The sequence below is a fragment of the Chiloscyllium punctatum genome, chromosome 12 (assembly GCF_047496795.1).
Source record: "Chiloscyllium punctatum isolate Juve2018m chromosome 12, sChiPun1.3, whole genome shotgun sequence".
NCBI classification, from domain to species: Eukaryota; Metazoa; Chordata; class Chondrichthyes; order Orectolobiformes; family Hemiscylliidae; genus Chiloscyllium; species Chiloscyllium punctatum.
In genome coordinates, this window is record NC_092750.1 from 72,362,686 (window position 1) to 72,380,460 (window position 17,775).

Below are 17,775 nucleotides of genomic sequence, written 5' to 3' on the forward strand. Positions count from 1 at the left end.
TCTCTACCTATCTTTCACATTCTCTCTCTCTCTATCTCTCCCTATCTTTCACATTCTCTCTCTTTCTCTACCTATCTTTCACATTCTCTTTCTCTCTCTTTCGCCCTATCTTCCACATTCTCTTTCTCTCTCTCTCTCTACCTATCTTTCACATTCTCTCTCTCTCTCTACCTATCTTTCACATTCTCTCTCTCTCTCTCTCTCTACCTATCTTTCACATTTTCTCTCTCTCTATCTCTCCCTATCTTTCACATTCTCTCTCTCTCTCTCTCTCTACCTATCTTTCACATTCTCTCTCTCTCTCTCTACCTATCTTTCACATTCTCTCTCTCTCCCTCTCTACCTATCTTTCACATTCTCTCTCTCTCTCTCTCTCTGGTTGTGAAGCTCCGCCCCCGGGCCCCGGATCCGCCTCAATCCCGGAAACAAAACCAAGAGAGGCCGGAGGAGAGGGTGAGTGTGAGAGAGACTGGACTGGAAACAGACAGAGAGACCGTGACTGGAATAGAGTAAGAGAGAGACAAGATTAGAGACAAGAGTAGAAAGAGAGGGACAGTGGAATAGAAAGAGGGAGACTTGAATAGAGAGAGGAACTGGAAAAGAGAGAGAGAGAGAGATATATACAGGAATGGAGAAGAAGGGGGATTGGAATATTGAGTGAGAGAGAGAGAGAGAGAGAGATTGAGACTGAGATTGAGATTGGAATAGAGAGAGAGAGAGACTGGAATGAGGGTGTGTGTGTGTGAGAGAGAGAGAGAGAGGACTGGAATAGACAGAGGGGACTGGAATGGGGGGGGGGGGGAGAGAGAGAGAGAGAGAGAGAGAGAGAGAGAGAGAGAGAGAGAGAGAGACTGGTGTCCTGTGTGGGGCTACGTGTTCCTGTGTGTCACTGTTTTCTCCTGGTTCTCTATTTCAGCCCTCTGTGTGTCTGTGTCGTCGAGTCATAGAGATGTACAGCACGGAAACAGCTCACAGCATTTGGCCCATATCCCTCTAGACCTTCCCTATTTGTTTACCCATCGAGATCTCGTTTAAACGTTGTAATTGTACCAGCGTCCACCACTTCTCTGGCAGCTCATTCCTTACATGTACCTCCCTCTGTGTGAAAAGGTTGCCTGTTCGGTCTATTTAAATCTTTCTCCTCTCACCTTAAACCTGTGCTCCCTGATTTTTCGACTCCCATCCCTGAGAAAAAGACCTTGGCTATTCACCGTATCCATGCCCCTGCATGATCTTATAAACCTTTATAAGGTCACCCCTCTGTTTCCGATACTCGAGGGAAAACAGCCCCAGCCTATTCTACTTCTCCCTGTAGCTCAAAACCCCTCCAGCTCTGGCAACATCTGTGCTGAGAGTGTGAGCAAGTGGATGAGAGTGTGGGTGCCTGCCTATCTATGCTGATGATTCTTGTGTGAATTTGTTGTGTGTCTGTCTCTCTCTCTCTCTCACAGTGAAAGATCCCCACGCGGTGTGTGTGCAGGATGGGTGGACAGCAGGAAGAGGAGCCGTCTGTGCGCTTGTTTCGGGAGTACCTGAGGATCCAGACTGTCCATCCTCAGCCAGACTACGGTAAGGTGGATAGAGCTGTGCTGTCACATTTTGCCTCCAGTAGTTTATACCTGGTGGGGCAACATTTATCATAAGCGAAACAGGAAGTGCTGGAGAAATTCAGTAGAACTGGCAGCATCTGTGGGGAGAAAGCAGAGCCTGTTGTGACTTTTCATCAGAACTGGTCCTGATGAAGAGTCCTGCTGGGTTTGAAATGTCAACGCTGTTTTCTCTTTATAGATTATATCAGACCTGCTGAGTTTCTCCAGCAATTTCTGTTTTTGTTTCAGATCTCTAGCATTCGCATTTTTGTTTTTAGTTCAGCAGCAATGTTTTGTCTGAGCTAATACGAAGCGAGCTGATTATAAACACAAGTGTCTCATGTTGCAGGAGGCCGCAGCGACAATGGAGTTTGAGATTTTAATATCCTCAGGTCGCATGCCATCATGAGACACACTTGTGTTGTAGACTGTCTCTTAAGGGTATATGCCTAATGCCTGTGAAGCTTAGAACAACAAGGGAAAGTTGTGTTTGACAAATTTAATCCAGTTTTGTTTTGAAGGGATAACCAGGAGTTTTGCTGAGAGGAATACATTTCATGTGGTCCACGTGGATTTTTGCAAAGATTTTGCTCAGGTTCCTCATGACAGAGTGGTCAAGAAGATGAGAGCTCATGGGATCAAGGCAGAGTGGTACATTGGATTGGCTGAAATGGAGGGATGTTTCTGTGACTAGAAGCCGGTTTTGATTGAGAATTCACAGGTTCAGTGCTGGTTCCCTTGTTGTTTGTGGTGTACGGTAACAATTTCAGCTTAAGTGTCAGGGGTACGATCGTGAGTTTGTGGATGACACTGGAACTAGGTGGGTGGTCAACAAGATCAACAGATTGGTCAGCACGCTAAACAGAAGAAGGTGGTTACGTTTTCGCAGAGCTAGCTTCCAGCATTTTTCACTGCCTCTGGTGCAAGTTTGTAAGGTGTGAACAAGTTGAAAAGTAAACACAGTTTTCCCATATTTACTGCATCACTGTTTTTACTTTGGTTTGACATAGTGTGCTAGACAGCAAAAGGGGCTTACACATCAGCTACCTTAGCTGTTTCAAAACTCTGCTTAACGTGGATTTGTGAGTGGGCCTCTGTGATTCAAATTCTTGTCCTTTGGTTGGATATGCATTTACATTCAATGATATTGTAACACATCTTCACAGTCATCTTTTGGAGGATTGGGAATTTAATAACTGGGCACTCTTACTTCAGATTTCTGTAACTGTAAATAAATCCACTTACTCAATTTAGAGACCGAAACCATTTCAAGCGTGTGGTCTAGACCTTTCAGCTCTTTATAATGCTGAGGAAGATTGTGGGCCGTTTTGGGTACAGTATCTCTGCAAGGTCAGACCGCTGTAAGGCTGACCTTCAGACCCAGCACCAGGAGGGTGGGGGTGTGTGGCAGCGGGAGCAGCTGTTTAGATCTACCGTGTCTGATTTGTCTTTGAACCTTGCCTCCCTGCATGTATAACTAGTAATTTTCCTTTACCAAGCAAAGATTGTAAGCCAGAAATTGCCTAATTATTCAGTTGCCCCCCCCCCACCCAGCCAGCAACTGTTGGTAGTGGGCGGGGCCTTTGATTTGATTTATTATTGCCACATGTACTGAGATGCGGGGAAAAGTATTGCATTGCAAGCAAACCAGACAAATCATACCTTACAGTGCAGAATATAGTGTTACAGCTAAAGATAAGCTGCACAGAAAGATCATCTTTAGACTATGAAAGGTCTGATAACAGCAGGGAAGAAGCTGTTCCTGAATCTGTTGATATTGTTTTCAAACTTCTTTATCTTCTTCCCGGTGGAAGAGACAGCAGCCATGTAGGGAAGGGTTTTGATTCTGTTATCAGCTTTCCCAAGGCAGCAGGAAGTGTGATGGAGTCAGTTGGAGGCAGGCTGGTTTGTGAGATGGACTGGACTGCATTCACATCTCTCTCTAATTTCTTGCAGTCTTGGGCAGAGCGGTTGGCATACCGTGCTGCAATGCATCCGATGTGCAGCTGTAAAAATTGCTAAGAGCCTTTGTAGATATGCTGACTTTCACAGAACATTACAGCGCAGTACAGGCCCTTTGGCTGTCAATGTTGCACTGACTTGTGCACTGTTCTCAGCTCGTCCCCCTACACTATCCTATCATCAACCATGTGCTTATCCAAGGATTGTTTAAATCTCCCTAGCCTTAGTCTTTTGAGGAGATAGAGGTGTTGGTGTACTTTCTTGGCCGCAGTGCAACATGGGTAGACTAGGATAGGGGGATTGTTAGTGATATTTACTCCTAGAAACATGAAGCTTTCAACTGCTTCCACCTCAGCACCATTGATACAGACAGCGCCGTGTCTCCACTCTGCTTCCTGATGTTGACGACCAGCTCCTTTGTTTGAGGGAGAGACTGTTGTCTTTACGCCATGCCACTAAATGCTCTATCTCTTTCCTGTACTCCGTCTCGTCATTGTTTAAGATCCAACCCACTACGGTGGCGTCATCAGCAAACCTGTAAATGGAGGCTGATGTCAGTTTGGGTAAGGGTCGTGAGGTGCCTGGATGAACGCAGCACCAACAACATTCAAGAAGCTCAACACCGTCCAAGACAGACCAGCCTGCTGCATCAGCCTCCCCAACCACTGCTGACATACAGTCACCACAGTGTGTACCATCTGGTCCGTGTCTCCTGGTTTTAAGCTGCCAATTAGTCTGCACCGTGGAGGGAGTTTCGTAACTATTGCAGAAATCTATTGCTGTCGGGTCAAACGTTATTTAAACTTGGTAAACACTAACAGCATACAGGTCAGGATGTCAGTTTGGCTGGTGGGGGGTACCATCCCTGAGCAATCATGTGAACTTAGGTAGCATCGCATTAACGATTCAATCTATCTAATTCACGTAACTACATCAATCCTTTACATTACATCTCCCTCAAGTCTCTGATGCTACCCATTACCTGATACCGCGCTGTTTACAATTCTTCGCCCTACTTAAGAGTTGTCTCCATGAATTTGGAAAGGCAAGGACTGATTAGGCATAGTCAGCATAGCTTTGTGCCTGGGAAATAGTTTCTCACAAATTTCTGAGTATTTTTTTTTGAAGAGGTGGCCAAAACAATAGTTGAAGGCAGACCAATAGATGTTGTCAATGGGAATTTTAGCAAAGTGTTTGACAAGGTTCTGCGTGTTGAACTGGTTGGTAAGGTCAGGTCACCTGGGAACTAGGGAGAGCTGCCAACTGGATACAAATTTGGCTTGAAGGTCAGAGATGGAAAATGGTGGTGGAGGGTTGTTGTTCAGACTGAAGGCCTGTTACCAGTGGTTCAGTGCTGGGTCTATTGTTGTTTGTTATTTATGTAAACGATTTGGATGTGAATACAGGAGGTATGGCTAATAACTTTGCAGATGACACCAAAATTAGTGGCATAGTGGACAGCAAAGAAGGTTATCTAAGAGTACTAAGGGACCTTGAAGGTGGTGTCACAGGTAGACTGGGTGGTGAAGAAAGCGTTTGGCATGCTTGCCTTCATTGGTCAGAGCACTGAGTGCTGGAGTTGGGACGTTGTGTTATGACTGAACAAGACATTGATAAGGTCAAATTTGGCGCCCTGCTACAGGAAGGATGTTATTAAACTGGAAAACGTGCAAGAAATATTTACAAGATTATTACCGTGACTGGAACGTTCGAATTATAAGGAAAGGCTGGGCCTTTTTTCCCTGGAGGTTGAGCAGTTCTCTTATAGAGGTTTATAAAATCACGAAGGACTGAGATAAGCCAAGATCTTTTTCCCCAGGGTAGGGGAGTCCAAAACTGGAGGGTGTACATTTAAAGTAGGAGAGGAAAGACGTAAAAGGGATCTGAGGGGCAACATTTCCACACAGAGGGTGGAATGAATGAACTGCCAGAGGAAGTGTTAGAGATAAGTATTGAATACATTGAAAAGGGGATCTAAGATGGCGGCGATCTGAGAAGATCACACTGCAGAGCTTCGCATCGTAGCAGGAGCAGGATGGTCATTTAACCCACCCAACCCAGGTCATCAGGATTTCTAGGGGCGTTGGGAAGATTGTGGAGCCCCAAGAAACATTTAAAAATTGACTTGCCTGTATTTTCAGCTCTCCAGAAATGCCTAAAAAGGGAGGAGGAGCATCTGAGGCCGGGCCTGCAGCTCAGCCTGCAGCAGCCTCGGAGCAGATTACTCTCCAGGACCTGGTGAACCAGCTCTCGAAATCTCACGAGGTGTTGGGGAAACAGATTGAAGAGAAGCTGGCTTCAGTCTCTCTCATGCTGCAGAAGCATGAGCAGCAGCTGGGAGACCTGGAGAAGAGGATGGATGAGGTGGGGCACAGGGTCACAGTGGTGGAAGCTGATGCCACTTCATTCAAGGAAGAGATCCAAGCCCTAAACTAGCAGGTTCGTAATTTGCGTGACCAAGTGGATGATCTTGAAAACAGGGGCAGGAGAAAAAACATTCGGATCATCGGTCTGCCTGAGGGTAAGGAAGATGAGCGGCCAGTGGAATTTTTGAAGATTGGCTTCCAAAATTCCTTGACTTGGAGACTGGCATGAGAGGATTGAAGATAGAGAGGGCCCACCGGGTCACAGCACGGAGGTCGGGTCTGGGTCAACGCCCTTGTCCTTTCCTGGTGCGGTTCCACCATTATCGGGATTAGGAGAGAGTCATAAAGGCTTCCAGACTCCAGGACAAGGATCCAAAGGCCCTAATTTACGAGGGGTCTAAGATCATGTTTTTTTCAGGACTTTTCAGCAGCGGTGATCCAGAAACGAAAATCATATGATGTTGTCAAGAGAAGACTGAAGGAGCATGGGATGCAGTGCTTTAGATCATCTTAGATGGATCCGTGCATCTCTTTGACACATCGGAGAAGGCAAGAGACTTTGTGGACAAACTAACCTAATTTAAACAATTGTAGTATGTATAAATATTGTTGCTTGAGTATGCGTTTATCATTCTGTAAAAGAAATGGAGGAAATCCAGTTGGAGCTTTGTTCTTCCCCTTTTTTTTCCTCTATTGATAATACTTTGGTTCAAACGATGTCTGGCGGTGGTTAAGATGTACATTTTAAATTTCTAAGTTAGGACATACCAAAGGATGGGTGGGGTATTTATTCCTTTTTTTTTATAAAATAATGTTTTTTTTTATTCATATTGATATTCTATGGGATGTTTATTCTTTTTAGCTTGAGCTTGCAATGCAGCTCTAGCTGGGAGAAGTGAAGGTGGTTGAGATGGTTAGATGCCTATTTATGGGCAGGTTGGGACGGTTAGTTGCCTTCTCCGGGCAGGGGGTAGTTCCCCTACTCAGCGCTATTGGTGCTTTATATGTTGGTTTGTTTTCTGGTTTTTGTTGTTTTTATTTTTAATAATTTTGTATGTTTGTTAACTGTAGTGGTTTTAGTTTATGTAGTTTTTATATTTGGTGGACCATGCAACACTAAGGCTCAGCAATTTGTGGTTCGGGTTCCTCCTCTCTGGAATTTAAATGTGGAAAATGATTTGATTAAATGGTGTACCTGGAATATCAAGGGAAGTCACTCACCAATTAAGAGGAAGAAGGTACTCTTGAGTCTTAGAAAGGAGAAGGTGGATATTGCTTTGTTACAGGAGACACATTTGGATGACAAGGAGCATCTGAAATTACAGCAGAATTGCTTTGACCGAGTTTATTTTTCATCACTTAATACCAGAAGTAGGGGAGTGGTTATATTGGTAAGGAAAAATCTCTCATTTAAATTGTTGGAATGTGTTAAAGACACATACGGGAGGTTTGTAATTCTTAAAGCCTTGATAAATGGGGAAGAATATGGCATTTTAAATGTATATTGTACCCCAGCTCATCCTCTTAAATTCTTGGTAGATGCTTTTTCTAAATTGATAAGTCTCAAGTCTCGGCACATCATTATAGGGGGAGATTTTAACTGCCTCATGGACCCCACAGTAGACAGGTTGCCTAAAGTTCCCTCGATACCCTCTGCACAAACTAAACAGTTATTGGGTTTGTGTGAGGAATTAGGATTGGTGGACGTCTGGAGGTGTCTCCACCCTACAGGTAGGGATTTCACGTTTTTCTCCAATCCGCATAGATGTCACACAAGGATTGATTTTTTTTCTGACCCCTGCGGTAACCCTGGATCTGGTGGCATCCTTTACGATTGGTAATATTGCCATCTCTGATCATGCTCCAGTGTACCTCATGGTTAAAATTAAGGATGCTACAGTGGATTCAAGGTACTGGCGAATGGACCCCTTCATTCTCATGGACAGCAAGTTTGTGGAGTATTTCTCTAGGGAATTTCAGGCATTCCTAGACATCAACATAGGCTCGGTTGATAGCTCATCTGTTCTCTGGGAAGTTACCAAAGTTTATGCTAGAGGGTTAGTTATTTCATATTCCACAAGTAGGAAGCGGCAGAAGGGTGAGCAGCAACGTCTCCTTGAAGCACGGTTGAAGGCAGCCGCGAAGGCCTATTTTGACAGAACCTCGTTGGTCAAACTACAGAGGATCTGCGATCTGCACTAAATTCCATGCTCACGCAGACGGCAAAGAAGGAGCTAGCTTTTGCAAAACAAAGGTTATACGAGCATGGTGACAAGCCAGGCAAATACTTAGCGTACCTTGCCAGAAAGAGAAGTGCCCCACAAACCATTACAGCGATTAGGGAAGGGTCTGGGAACCTAACATGTGATTCTAAAAAGATTGATGTGGCGTTCCAGAGATTCTACTCTAAGTTATATCGTCTGAGAATTGTGAGGAGGGGCAGGCCAAAATGGAATCCTTTTTTAGAGGTCTGAAGCTCCTGGGTGTGACTCCCGAACAATAGTCCTTTCTCAATGCCCCATTATCAGAGCAAGAAGTGCAGGAAGCTGTGAGGCAGCTTCAGAGTGGAAAGGTGCCCGGTCCTGATGGACTTCCCAGTGAATTCTATAAGGAATTTATAAGTATACTGTCAGGCCCAATGCTGAATATGTTTAATGATTCATACAGTCATGTTTGTCTCCCACCATCTCTGAGATAGGCCAATATTTCACTTATCCTTAAAAAGGCAAGGATCCAGAAGACTGTGCTTCATACAGGCCCATCTCGCTCTTAAATGTGGACTTTAAGATACTCTCTAAGGCTCTTGCGTTAAGGCTGGAGACTGTGTTACCCTCTATTATTAAAGAAGATCAGACGGGCTTCATAAAGGGTCGCAGATCCTCCAATAACGTTAGGAGGCTGCTTCACGTAATTCAACCATGCCAAAGCAGTCAATACAGGGATTGGTGATTTCTTTAGATGCAGAGAAGGCATTTGACCGAGTTTTCTATACTCTAGACGGGTTTGGTCTGGGCAAAGTTTTCATAAGATGGGTAAAGGTTCTCTACAGTGTACCTCTCGCTGCGGTCATTACCAACTGGGTATGGTCAAGCAATTTTAATATTTCGAGGGGCAGCCGGCAGTGCTGTCCCGTTTCACCATTACTTTTTACGTTGCTGATTGAACCGTTGGCAGAGGCCATTCGTGGGAATCTCAATATATCAGCTCCAGAAGTGGGGTCAAAATTACATAAGATCTTGCTGTATGCAGATGATGTTCTAATTTTCTTGACAAATCCAGCAGTTTCAGTGCTTTGCCTGATACAATGCATTCACGCGTTTGGCGCTTTTTCAGGGTATAAGATTAATTTTGCTAAATCAGAGGCTATGCCTATGGGTGGTCTTACGAAAGAGTTGGCTCTTGAGAGTGACTATAGATTCCCTTTTAAGTGGTCACAGGGGAGTTTTGTGTATTTGGGCATATTCATTACTCCAGTTCTGGATTGGCTGTTCAAAGCCAATTTTACTCAATTATTTGAAAAAATTAAGCAAGATCTCCAAAGATGGGAGGCACTTCCAGTCTCAAGGTTGGGTCGGTTAGCGCTTATTAAGATGAATACTCTCCCTCGCTTGCTATACCCTATACGGATGCTCCCCCTGATTTTCAATAAACAAACACTCCTTTATCTGGCACCGTAAACAGCCCCTCATTAAATTAGCCAAACTGCAGTTGCCTCACAGATTGGGGGGAGTAGACCTTCGAGACATTAAAAATTACCAATTAAGCTCGCTTTTGACCTACATAAGTGATTGAGTTTGTGGGGACCCTCTTTCAATATGGATAGATATCGAAGTCTCCCAGGCAAGGTGCCCCCTTACCAGTTTGCTGTTTTTGGACAAGGTGAGGACAGTTAGAGAATATTGCCATAATCTAATAATCATCAATACTGTTAAAGCATGGAGGGCAATTCGGCAGAGGGAAGGTAATATTGGCAAAACATCTTTGTTTACATCTTTAGTGGGTATGCCGGGTTTTCAACTGGGTATGATAGATTCAGGATTTAAATATTGGGCAGCTAGGGGTATATCTTGCATGAGTGATTTATTTGAGGGAGATGTAATGATGTCCTTTGATCAGTTAGTATGGAAGTACGAGTTACCTAATAGAGACCTCTTTTGTTTTTTTCAAATTAGGGATTTTACTCAAAAAAAGACACTTTTGACTGATCCCTTCAAATCTGACATAGAAAGAGGAGTACTAAGGGCTAAGAGTACACTCTCAGTCAGTACTGTATATCACCAATTGGGGGGTGCCACCTCAGATGAGTCTGATCGACTCTGCAAGATGTGAGAAAGAGAGCTGGGCGTTGAAGTTTCTTCAGAGGCATGGGAGGATATTTGGGAGAATGCAAGGAAGATATCAATTTGCAATAGGACCCATGCTTTATAGTTGAAGATTCTCCACAGGGTCCACTTAGCCCAAGACCGTTTGTCAAAATTTAAACCAGGGGTATCTTCAGCATGTCCCAAGTGCAAGGTCTGCACGGGCACTCTTACCCATTGTCTTTGGTCTTGTGACAGGCTTCAAACATATTGGAGCGCTGTGGTGGGTGCAATAGAGAGGATTTTAGGTGTAGGGGTGGAGAAGGACCCTATATCACTCCTTTTGGGCCTACCCATTGTATTTCCTGCAGACTCGCATAAGGCAAAACTTTTCAATATTCTTACATTCTGTGCAAGGAAGAATATCTTGCTAGGTTGGATATCAGAAAACCCCCCAGGCCTGTCGGGTTGGCGGAAGATTGTTATGGAGCATATTCCCCTGGATTTTCTCACAAATATGGTACACCACAAAACTGAGAATTTTTACAAGACATGGCAACCGTTTTTGAAATACCTGGACACAGATTTATCTGCCACACTAACAAGGGCTTTTATATAGCTGTAACGATTATGTTTCATTAGTCCAATATCCAGGGAGGAGGAACTGTGAGTGTTTGGCTGGGCTGAGTTATTACTATTTATTTGTTTGTTGTTAGGTATTTATTTAGTGTTTAGTTAAATAGCTAGTTTAGGTTTTTAAAAAATTTTATACTTCTCTATATATGTTTATACATTCGTATAGGAGGGTGGGCTGGAGAATGTTTTTTTTTATTGTACTTTTTTTTGTACTGTTTTGAATTGCATTGTTTTGTATTTGTTGTAATATTTAAAAATCTATTTTTTTCTTAATAAAAATATATTATATATAAAAAAATACATTGAAAAGGCATCTGAATGGGGTATATAGATATGAAAGATTTAGAGGGATATGAGCCAAATGCAGCGAAGTGAGATTAGTTCGGTTCAGGAAACCTGGTCAGCATGGATGAGTTGGAGTGAAAGGCTTGTTTCCCTGCTGTACTATGACTTCTCTGCAATCTTTCCAAAGTCTCAGTCTCCCCTACCATGTGAAGGAGCCAAAACTGAACACGGTTTTCTGAGGCTGAAACAAGGTCATGCACAATAGCAATGTACTAAGTTTTGTATTGTTGGAAATGGTCTCTGTGGAAGCATACAGGAATCCTGCTCACATTGTGTCACTGTATAGGTCATAGGTCAGTGCAGGTACATGATCTAAAACACCCATACCCACCCCCCCCCAATCTTTCTACTCTGTCTGTAATTCTACCCTCCTGATTTTAAACCATTCCTGGCAGATGGGACTAGATTGGGTTGGGATATCTGGTCGGCATGGACCAGTTGACCCGAAGGGCCTGTTTCTATGCTGTACATCTCTATGACTCCATTTTGCAGGAAAATGTGCTGTTTTCAAAACGTAGTCTGTTTGTGGGCATTGTAGGGTTCACTGAGAGTGCGTTTTATTTCCAGATGGTGCGATTAAGTTTCTAGAGAGGATGAGTGTGGAGCTGGACCTACCCTTGAAGAAGATTGAGGTGAGAGATTGCGTTTATAGATTGGTCTCTGTGCAGAGCCACTGTTAAAATAAAACTCCATTCGTTCATCCCGCGCAGGGTGGGGAGGAAATGGGAGGTGTAAGAATAAACAGAGGTATGACTGCCCCTTGGTTTGGAGATATTTTTGGGATGTTCCCAGCAGGGTTTCTTTGTCCAGTCTGGTGTCGATGGCAAGATGGGTTTGGCGCATATATCTGGAAGAAGGAGGGGGTGGGCGGCAGTTGGCTCAGTGGTTAGCACTGCTGCCTCTCAGCACTAGGGTCCCAGGTTAGATTCCAGCCTCTGGCGACTGTCTGTGTGGAGTTTGCACATTCTCCCCGAGTCTGCGTGGGTTTCCTCCGGGTGCTCCGGCTTCCTCCCACAATCCAAAGATGTGCAGGTCGGGTGAATTGGCCATGCTAAATTGCCCATAGTGTTAGGTGCATTAGTCAGATGGAAATGGGTCCGGGTGGGTTACTCTTCGGAGGGTCGGTGTGGACTGGTTGGGCTAAAGGGCCTGTTTCCACACTGTAGGGAATCGAATCTAGAAGGTGGTGCCATTGAAAGGTCCAGAACTAGCTCGAAAGACTGGGGGCGTCGCTGCACGGTGAGAGAGATTGGGCACTACTGCTGGATTGAGCTCAGTCCATCTGTGCAATGTCTTAGTAAGACAGCATGCAGAGCGGGCGAGTAGATAGGGGCTTCAGGTTAACAGGGTAGGTTCACTGTGTTGCCCCGACAGTTGAAAGAGTTTGACTCAAAAAGAAGGTGGCACATAGTTGTCTGAGCCAGAGTGTACTGCAATATTCCTCGGATATGTGTTAAGTTCAGGTTTCTCTGTGTATTGGAATTTAAAGGCTCGAAGACAATTGAAACTTTTATTGGCCTCTTGTGAATAGATTTTTAAAAAACTTGGTGTTATTAACATAACAGAAAGTTAGGAGTGAGTTTTTTTTCCAAGTCTTTTCGTACATCCCCAACTATCGCTAATGGATCTGTTGTTTTGTACATTATCCAGTGGGGGAAAGGGCCGTATCAGTACAGTGTCCAGTGGGGGAAAGGGCCGTATCAGTACAGTGTCCAGTGGGGGAAAGGGCTGTGTCTGTACAGTGTCCAGTGGGGGAAAGGGCCGTATCAGTACAGTGTCCAGTGGGTTTTTTTCTGTTCAGTGTCCAGTGGGGGAAAGGGCCGTATCAGTACAGTGTCCAGTGGGGGAAAGGGCCGTATCAGTACAGTGTCCAGTGGGGGAAAGGGCCGTATCAGTACAGTGTCCAGTGGGGGAAAGGGCCGTATCAGTACAGTGTCCAGTGGGGGAAAGGGCCGTATCAGTACAGTGTCCAGTGGGGGAAAGGGCCGTATCAGTACAGTGTCCAGTGGGGGAAAGGGCCGTATCAGTACAGTGTCCAGTGGGGGAAAGGGCCGTATCAGTACAGTGTCCAGTGGGGGAAAGGGCCGTATCAGTACAGTGTCCAGTGGGGGAAAGGGCCGTATCAGTACAGTGTCCAGTGGGGGAAAGGGCCGTATCAGTACAGTGTCCAGTGGGGGAAAGGGCCGTATCAGTACAGTGTCCAGTGGGGGAAAGGGCCGTATCAGTACAGTGTCCAGTGGGGGAAAGGGCCGTATCTGTACAGTGTCCAGTGGGGGAAAGGGCCGTATCTGTACAGTGTCCAGTGGGGGAAAGGGCCGTATCTGTACAGTGTCCAGTGGGGGAAAGGGCCGTATCTGTACAGTGTCCAGTGGGGGAAAGGGCCGTATCTGTACAGTGTCCAGTGGGGGAAAGGGCCGTATCTGTACAGTGTCCAGTGGGGGAAAGGGCCCGATCTTGACATGATGGGGGTTTGCAGGTTGAAAAAGGGCCTTTTGAACTTACCTTTGGAAAGATTCCTTCATTCATGCTGTTATTCACGGCAAGTGAGACGCTGTGACCCACAATCGTATTTAAAGTCCTGGTCTAACGGTGTGAGGAAAAGGAAATTGGGAATCTCTGAATTGGATCTCACTTGCCATTTCTAATGGACTTCTCCCCCCACCCCAAGCCAACCTGAGTCCGTGTGAATCTGATCCTCCCGGTGCTGTCACTGCTACTTGAGTAAGGTTCACTTTCTGCTCCTTTATCGGCAAGTGACTGTTCGATTCACATTTAAGAAACAGTTAATGTCTCCATTCCTTTGCAATTCCAGTTATTGGAAGAGTCGCGAGTGTGGTGCTGGAAAAGCACAGCAGGTCAGGCAGCATCCGAGGAGCAGGAGAATCGGCGTTTCGGGCATAAGCCCTTCATCAGGGATGCTGCCTGGCCTGCTGAGCTTTTCCAGCACCACACACTCGACTCAGATCTCCAGCATTTCTCACTCTCTCCCAGTTCTTGCTCCCCGCCCCCCCCACTGGTACCCTGGAGACGAACATGGACACAAATCATTTGACCTCTCGCTTTGCAGTGTCTTTGCCTCTGTGCTACCTTGCGTACACAATTCCTTGTCAGGTAGAATGACCTCAGACATTTGGTGGCTCTCACCACAACATTCTGCTTCCCCCGCAGACTTCAATTCATCTTCATCCTTGCTGCCTGTTTTTTTTTATTTGTTTGTTCGTTGGATGCCAGTGTCACTGGTGGGTCAGTATTTATTGCCCGTCTCCAATTGTCCCCCTGAGAAGGTGGTGATGAGCAACTGCCCTGAGTGGCTGCAGTCCACCTATGATTAATACAACTGTACAGCCTGCTAGGTCATTTCATAAAGCCGACCCCATTGCTGCGGGTTTGTAGGCCAGACCGGGGTGAAGTTGGCAGATTTACTTCCCTGAAGGACATGAGTGAAGCGGATGGATCTTTCCGACAATCGACCACGGACCGATGGCTGTCCTGATTGTTAATTCCAGATTCTTTATTGAATTCAAATTCCACTGTCGTCCATGGCAGAATTTAAACCAGGGTCACCAGAGTGTTTGATGTGTTTCTGGATGAATACATGAGCAATAATACTACAAGGCCTCACCTCCCTGCTGTATCAGCTGGATGCTGTGCCGTGCTGATCCTTCAGTTCCATCACCATGGGCTAGACTGAATGCCATTGACTCCTGACAATTTAGACTTTTAACCCTTATGTCGAAAATTCTCCCCTTCCCCTCTTTTCCCCCACTTCCCCTCAACTCTCCTTTCTCACCCTCTCAACACCCACTCCCCCTCCTCACATGCTCCCTCTCACCCCCCCCTCACTCCCCCAGACACCACCGATCACACCATCCCACCCCCTGTCCACTCCTGTTCCCCCTTCTGTCCCCCGCATCCCCCTCCCCAGTCCCCCTCACACGTATTCCTCCACCGTCCCTCCTATCACCCCCGTCGCTCTAGCCCACCGTCGCTCTCTCCCCTGTCCATTGCCTTTCTTGTTATTGCGAAAATGCCTGCCTGTATTATCCCCAACATCAGATTGTCTCATTGGGTCGATGTTAGCAAAACAATAAATTTAACCTCAATTGGGTTCTTGTATCCTGGGGTATGATTTAAACTGGTTAAATTCGAATTGTTGTCAAAACAGCAACCCAACTCAGGCATCCATTTCACAGCCAAATGTTACATATTTTCAATTTTCCAGTACATTTTAAGACTCCTGTCTAGTCATGACAGGTGCCTGTCAGCTCTCAGTTCAGAGCAGCATTCACTCTCTCTTAAAGGCACAGTACATACCTTCAACGTCCTAACACTTCGGGAAATCAGCCAACATAATCAAACAGATGAAAGTGAGGACTGCAGATGCTGGAGATCAGAGTCGAAAGTGTGGTACAGGAAAAGCACAGCAGGTCAGGCAGCATCCAAGGAGCAGGAGAATCAAAGTTTCGGCAAAAAACCAAGGTCAATAATCCTGCTCCTCGGATGATGTCTGACCTGCTGTGCTTTTCCAGCACCACACTCTCGATGAACATAATCAAAGACCCAATTATACTCTCTTCCATGGGCAGGAGATACAAAAGTTTGAAGACACGAACAGATTCAAGAACACCTTCTTCTTCTTCTTAATATATGGACCCCATATATATTAACATGGATCTTTCTCTGTACCTTGTCTGTTGCTATATTATGCATTCTGTTCTGACACCCTGATGTAAGATATGATTTGTCTGGTTGGCATGCAATCCAATATTTTTCACTGTATCTCGGTACACGTGATGTAATAAATCAAAGCGTACCAGGTTTCTCAGTGTGATGCTGTCTCATTGTTCAGGTTCACCCAGGTCGGACTGTTGTCATCATCAGCTGGGAGGGGACGGACCCCAAGCTCAAATCCATTCTCCTGAATTCCCACACGGATGTGGTGCCTGTCTTTGAGGTAGGCTGCTCAGCAGGGCCCGGTGGGATGGCCGTGGAGGTAGCGGGAAGAGGTGTCGATGGTGGAACCGGGCTGACTCCGTTTTTCTGTGTGCAGGAGCATTGGAAACACGACCCATTTGCAGCTGTGAAAGATGAGCAGGGCAATATTTATGGCCGGGGGACACAGGACATGAAGTGTGTCACCATTCAGTGAGTTCAACAAGCCGTTGATGGGGTATAAGTCTACCCCCTACCCTCCCCCATATCGATACGTGATAAAGGTTGGTTTGAAACAGCCCCAGTTCTTATCCAGTCCAAGTTCTATTCAGCTCCTTCATCACAAAGCACTGATGACTCATTCCCGATGCACTTATTTAAGGCAACAGTTAAAACATGTGATAGTGTACCAAGTTCATAAGGGCAAATGGGAACCACTAGCAAATGCTCAAATTTAAATTAGCAATGTTCAATTGGAAATGTTGTTTTGCGGGCTTATTAATTCACTCCCCCAGCCCCTGTGGTGCCCATTGATCTGGGGATCATAATATCATCTCATCTAATGATCACTCAGTTAAGATATAGCTGTTATGGACCAGACCAAATCCCTTTAAAATATATTAAAGAGGATAGCCTAGACATTTAGAGTTTTATTATTTTAAGGGCAAGTGCCAGGCCTTGCTTTCTGGATATAATTCGTTTGGTCAGACTATTAGATTTGAAGCAACACACTTTATTCATGCACTATAGTTTAAATGAGACAAAAGAAAGTGGACTTTGGAATAACTGAACTCTATTGGAAAACTTAACAGAATAATAGATTATTTTCCTTGTAAATTGTAACTGTTCCAATACAGTAACATCCCAGAAACACTCCTTGGCAAAAGGCAAGTTCAGAAAAATAGATTGTCTCACAGGCAATTCTCCAAGCATCAGCACAGTGGCTCAGTGGTGAGCACTGCTGCCTCACAGCACCAGGGACCCGGGTTCAATTCCCGCCTCGGGCGACTGACTGTGTGGCATTTGCACATTCTCCCCGTGTCTGTGTGGGTTTCCTCCGGGTGCTCCGGTTTCCTCCCACAGTCCAAAAATGTGCAGGTCAGGTGGATTTGCCATGCTAGTGTTCAGGGGTGTGTAGGTTAGGTGCATGTGTCAGGGGTAAATGTAGGGTTGGGGAGTGGGTCTGGGTGGGTTACTCTTCGGAGGGTCTATGTGGACTTGTTGGGCCGAAGGGCCTGTTTCCGTACTGTAGGGAATTTAATCTAAAGAGAAACCTCAGAGTAGCAGGGAGAGTTGTACTGCAGCTTCTGAACCCACTTCAAGACCCCACTTCAAGACCCCAACAACAGCCGTAACTGAGAAAATAAAACTAAAAATCCTGGCATTACCTCACCCATTTAGGTTGCCTCTCTTGTTTCTACTTAGAAAAAAATGCCTAAGGTCTCCCAAGCTGTATACCTTAGGGGCCTTCAATAGATACCTCATTGCTTCTGTCTTAAAACCTCCCAAAACAAAAAGGACAAAATACACCACCTAAAGTTATAGAATTGTCACAGTAGAGTCGTGGAGATGTACAGCACAGAAACAGACCCTTCGGTCCAACCCGTCCATGCTGACCAGATATCCCAACCCAATCTAGTCCCA

The 17,775-nt window shown here is 45.3% G+C and overlaps 1 protein-coding gene across 2 annotated transcripts in view; it reads left to right on the plus strand.

Annotated features, from left to right (window-relative positions):
* The first annotated feature begins 385 nt into the window (after positions 1 to 385).
* Positions 386 to 17,775, plus strand: part of LOC140483929 (aminoacylase-1-like) — a 33,890-nt gene continuing 16,500 nt past the window's right edge. The window contains exons 1-5 of one of the 2 annotated variants that reach the window (XM_072582769.1): positions 386 to 453; positions 1,452 to 1,569; positions 11,767 to 11,831; positions 16,049 to 16,153; positions 16,250 to 16,344. In XM_072582769.1, coding sequence (XP_072438870.1) covers positions 1,482 to 1,569; positions 11,767 to 11,831; positions 16,049 to 16,153; positions 16,250 to 16,344 — 353 coding nt within the window. In that variant the 5' untranslated portion in view covers positions 386 to 453; positions 1,452 to 1,481. Of the gene's footprint in view, positions 510 to 1,451; positions 1,570 to 11,766; positions 11,832 to 16,048; positions 16,154 to 16,249; positions 16,345 to 17,775 lie in introns of both variants that reach the window. The other variant, XM_072582768.1, reaches the window with a different exon arrangement.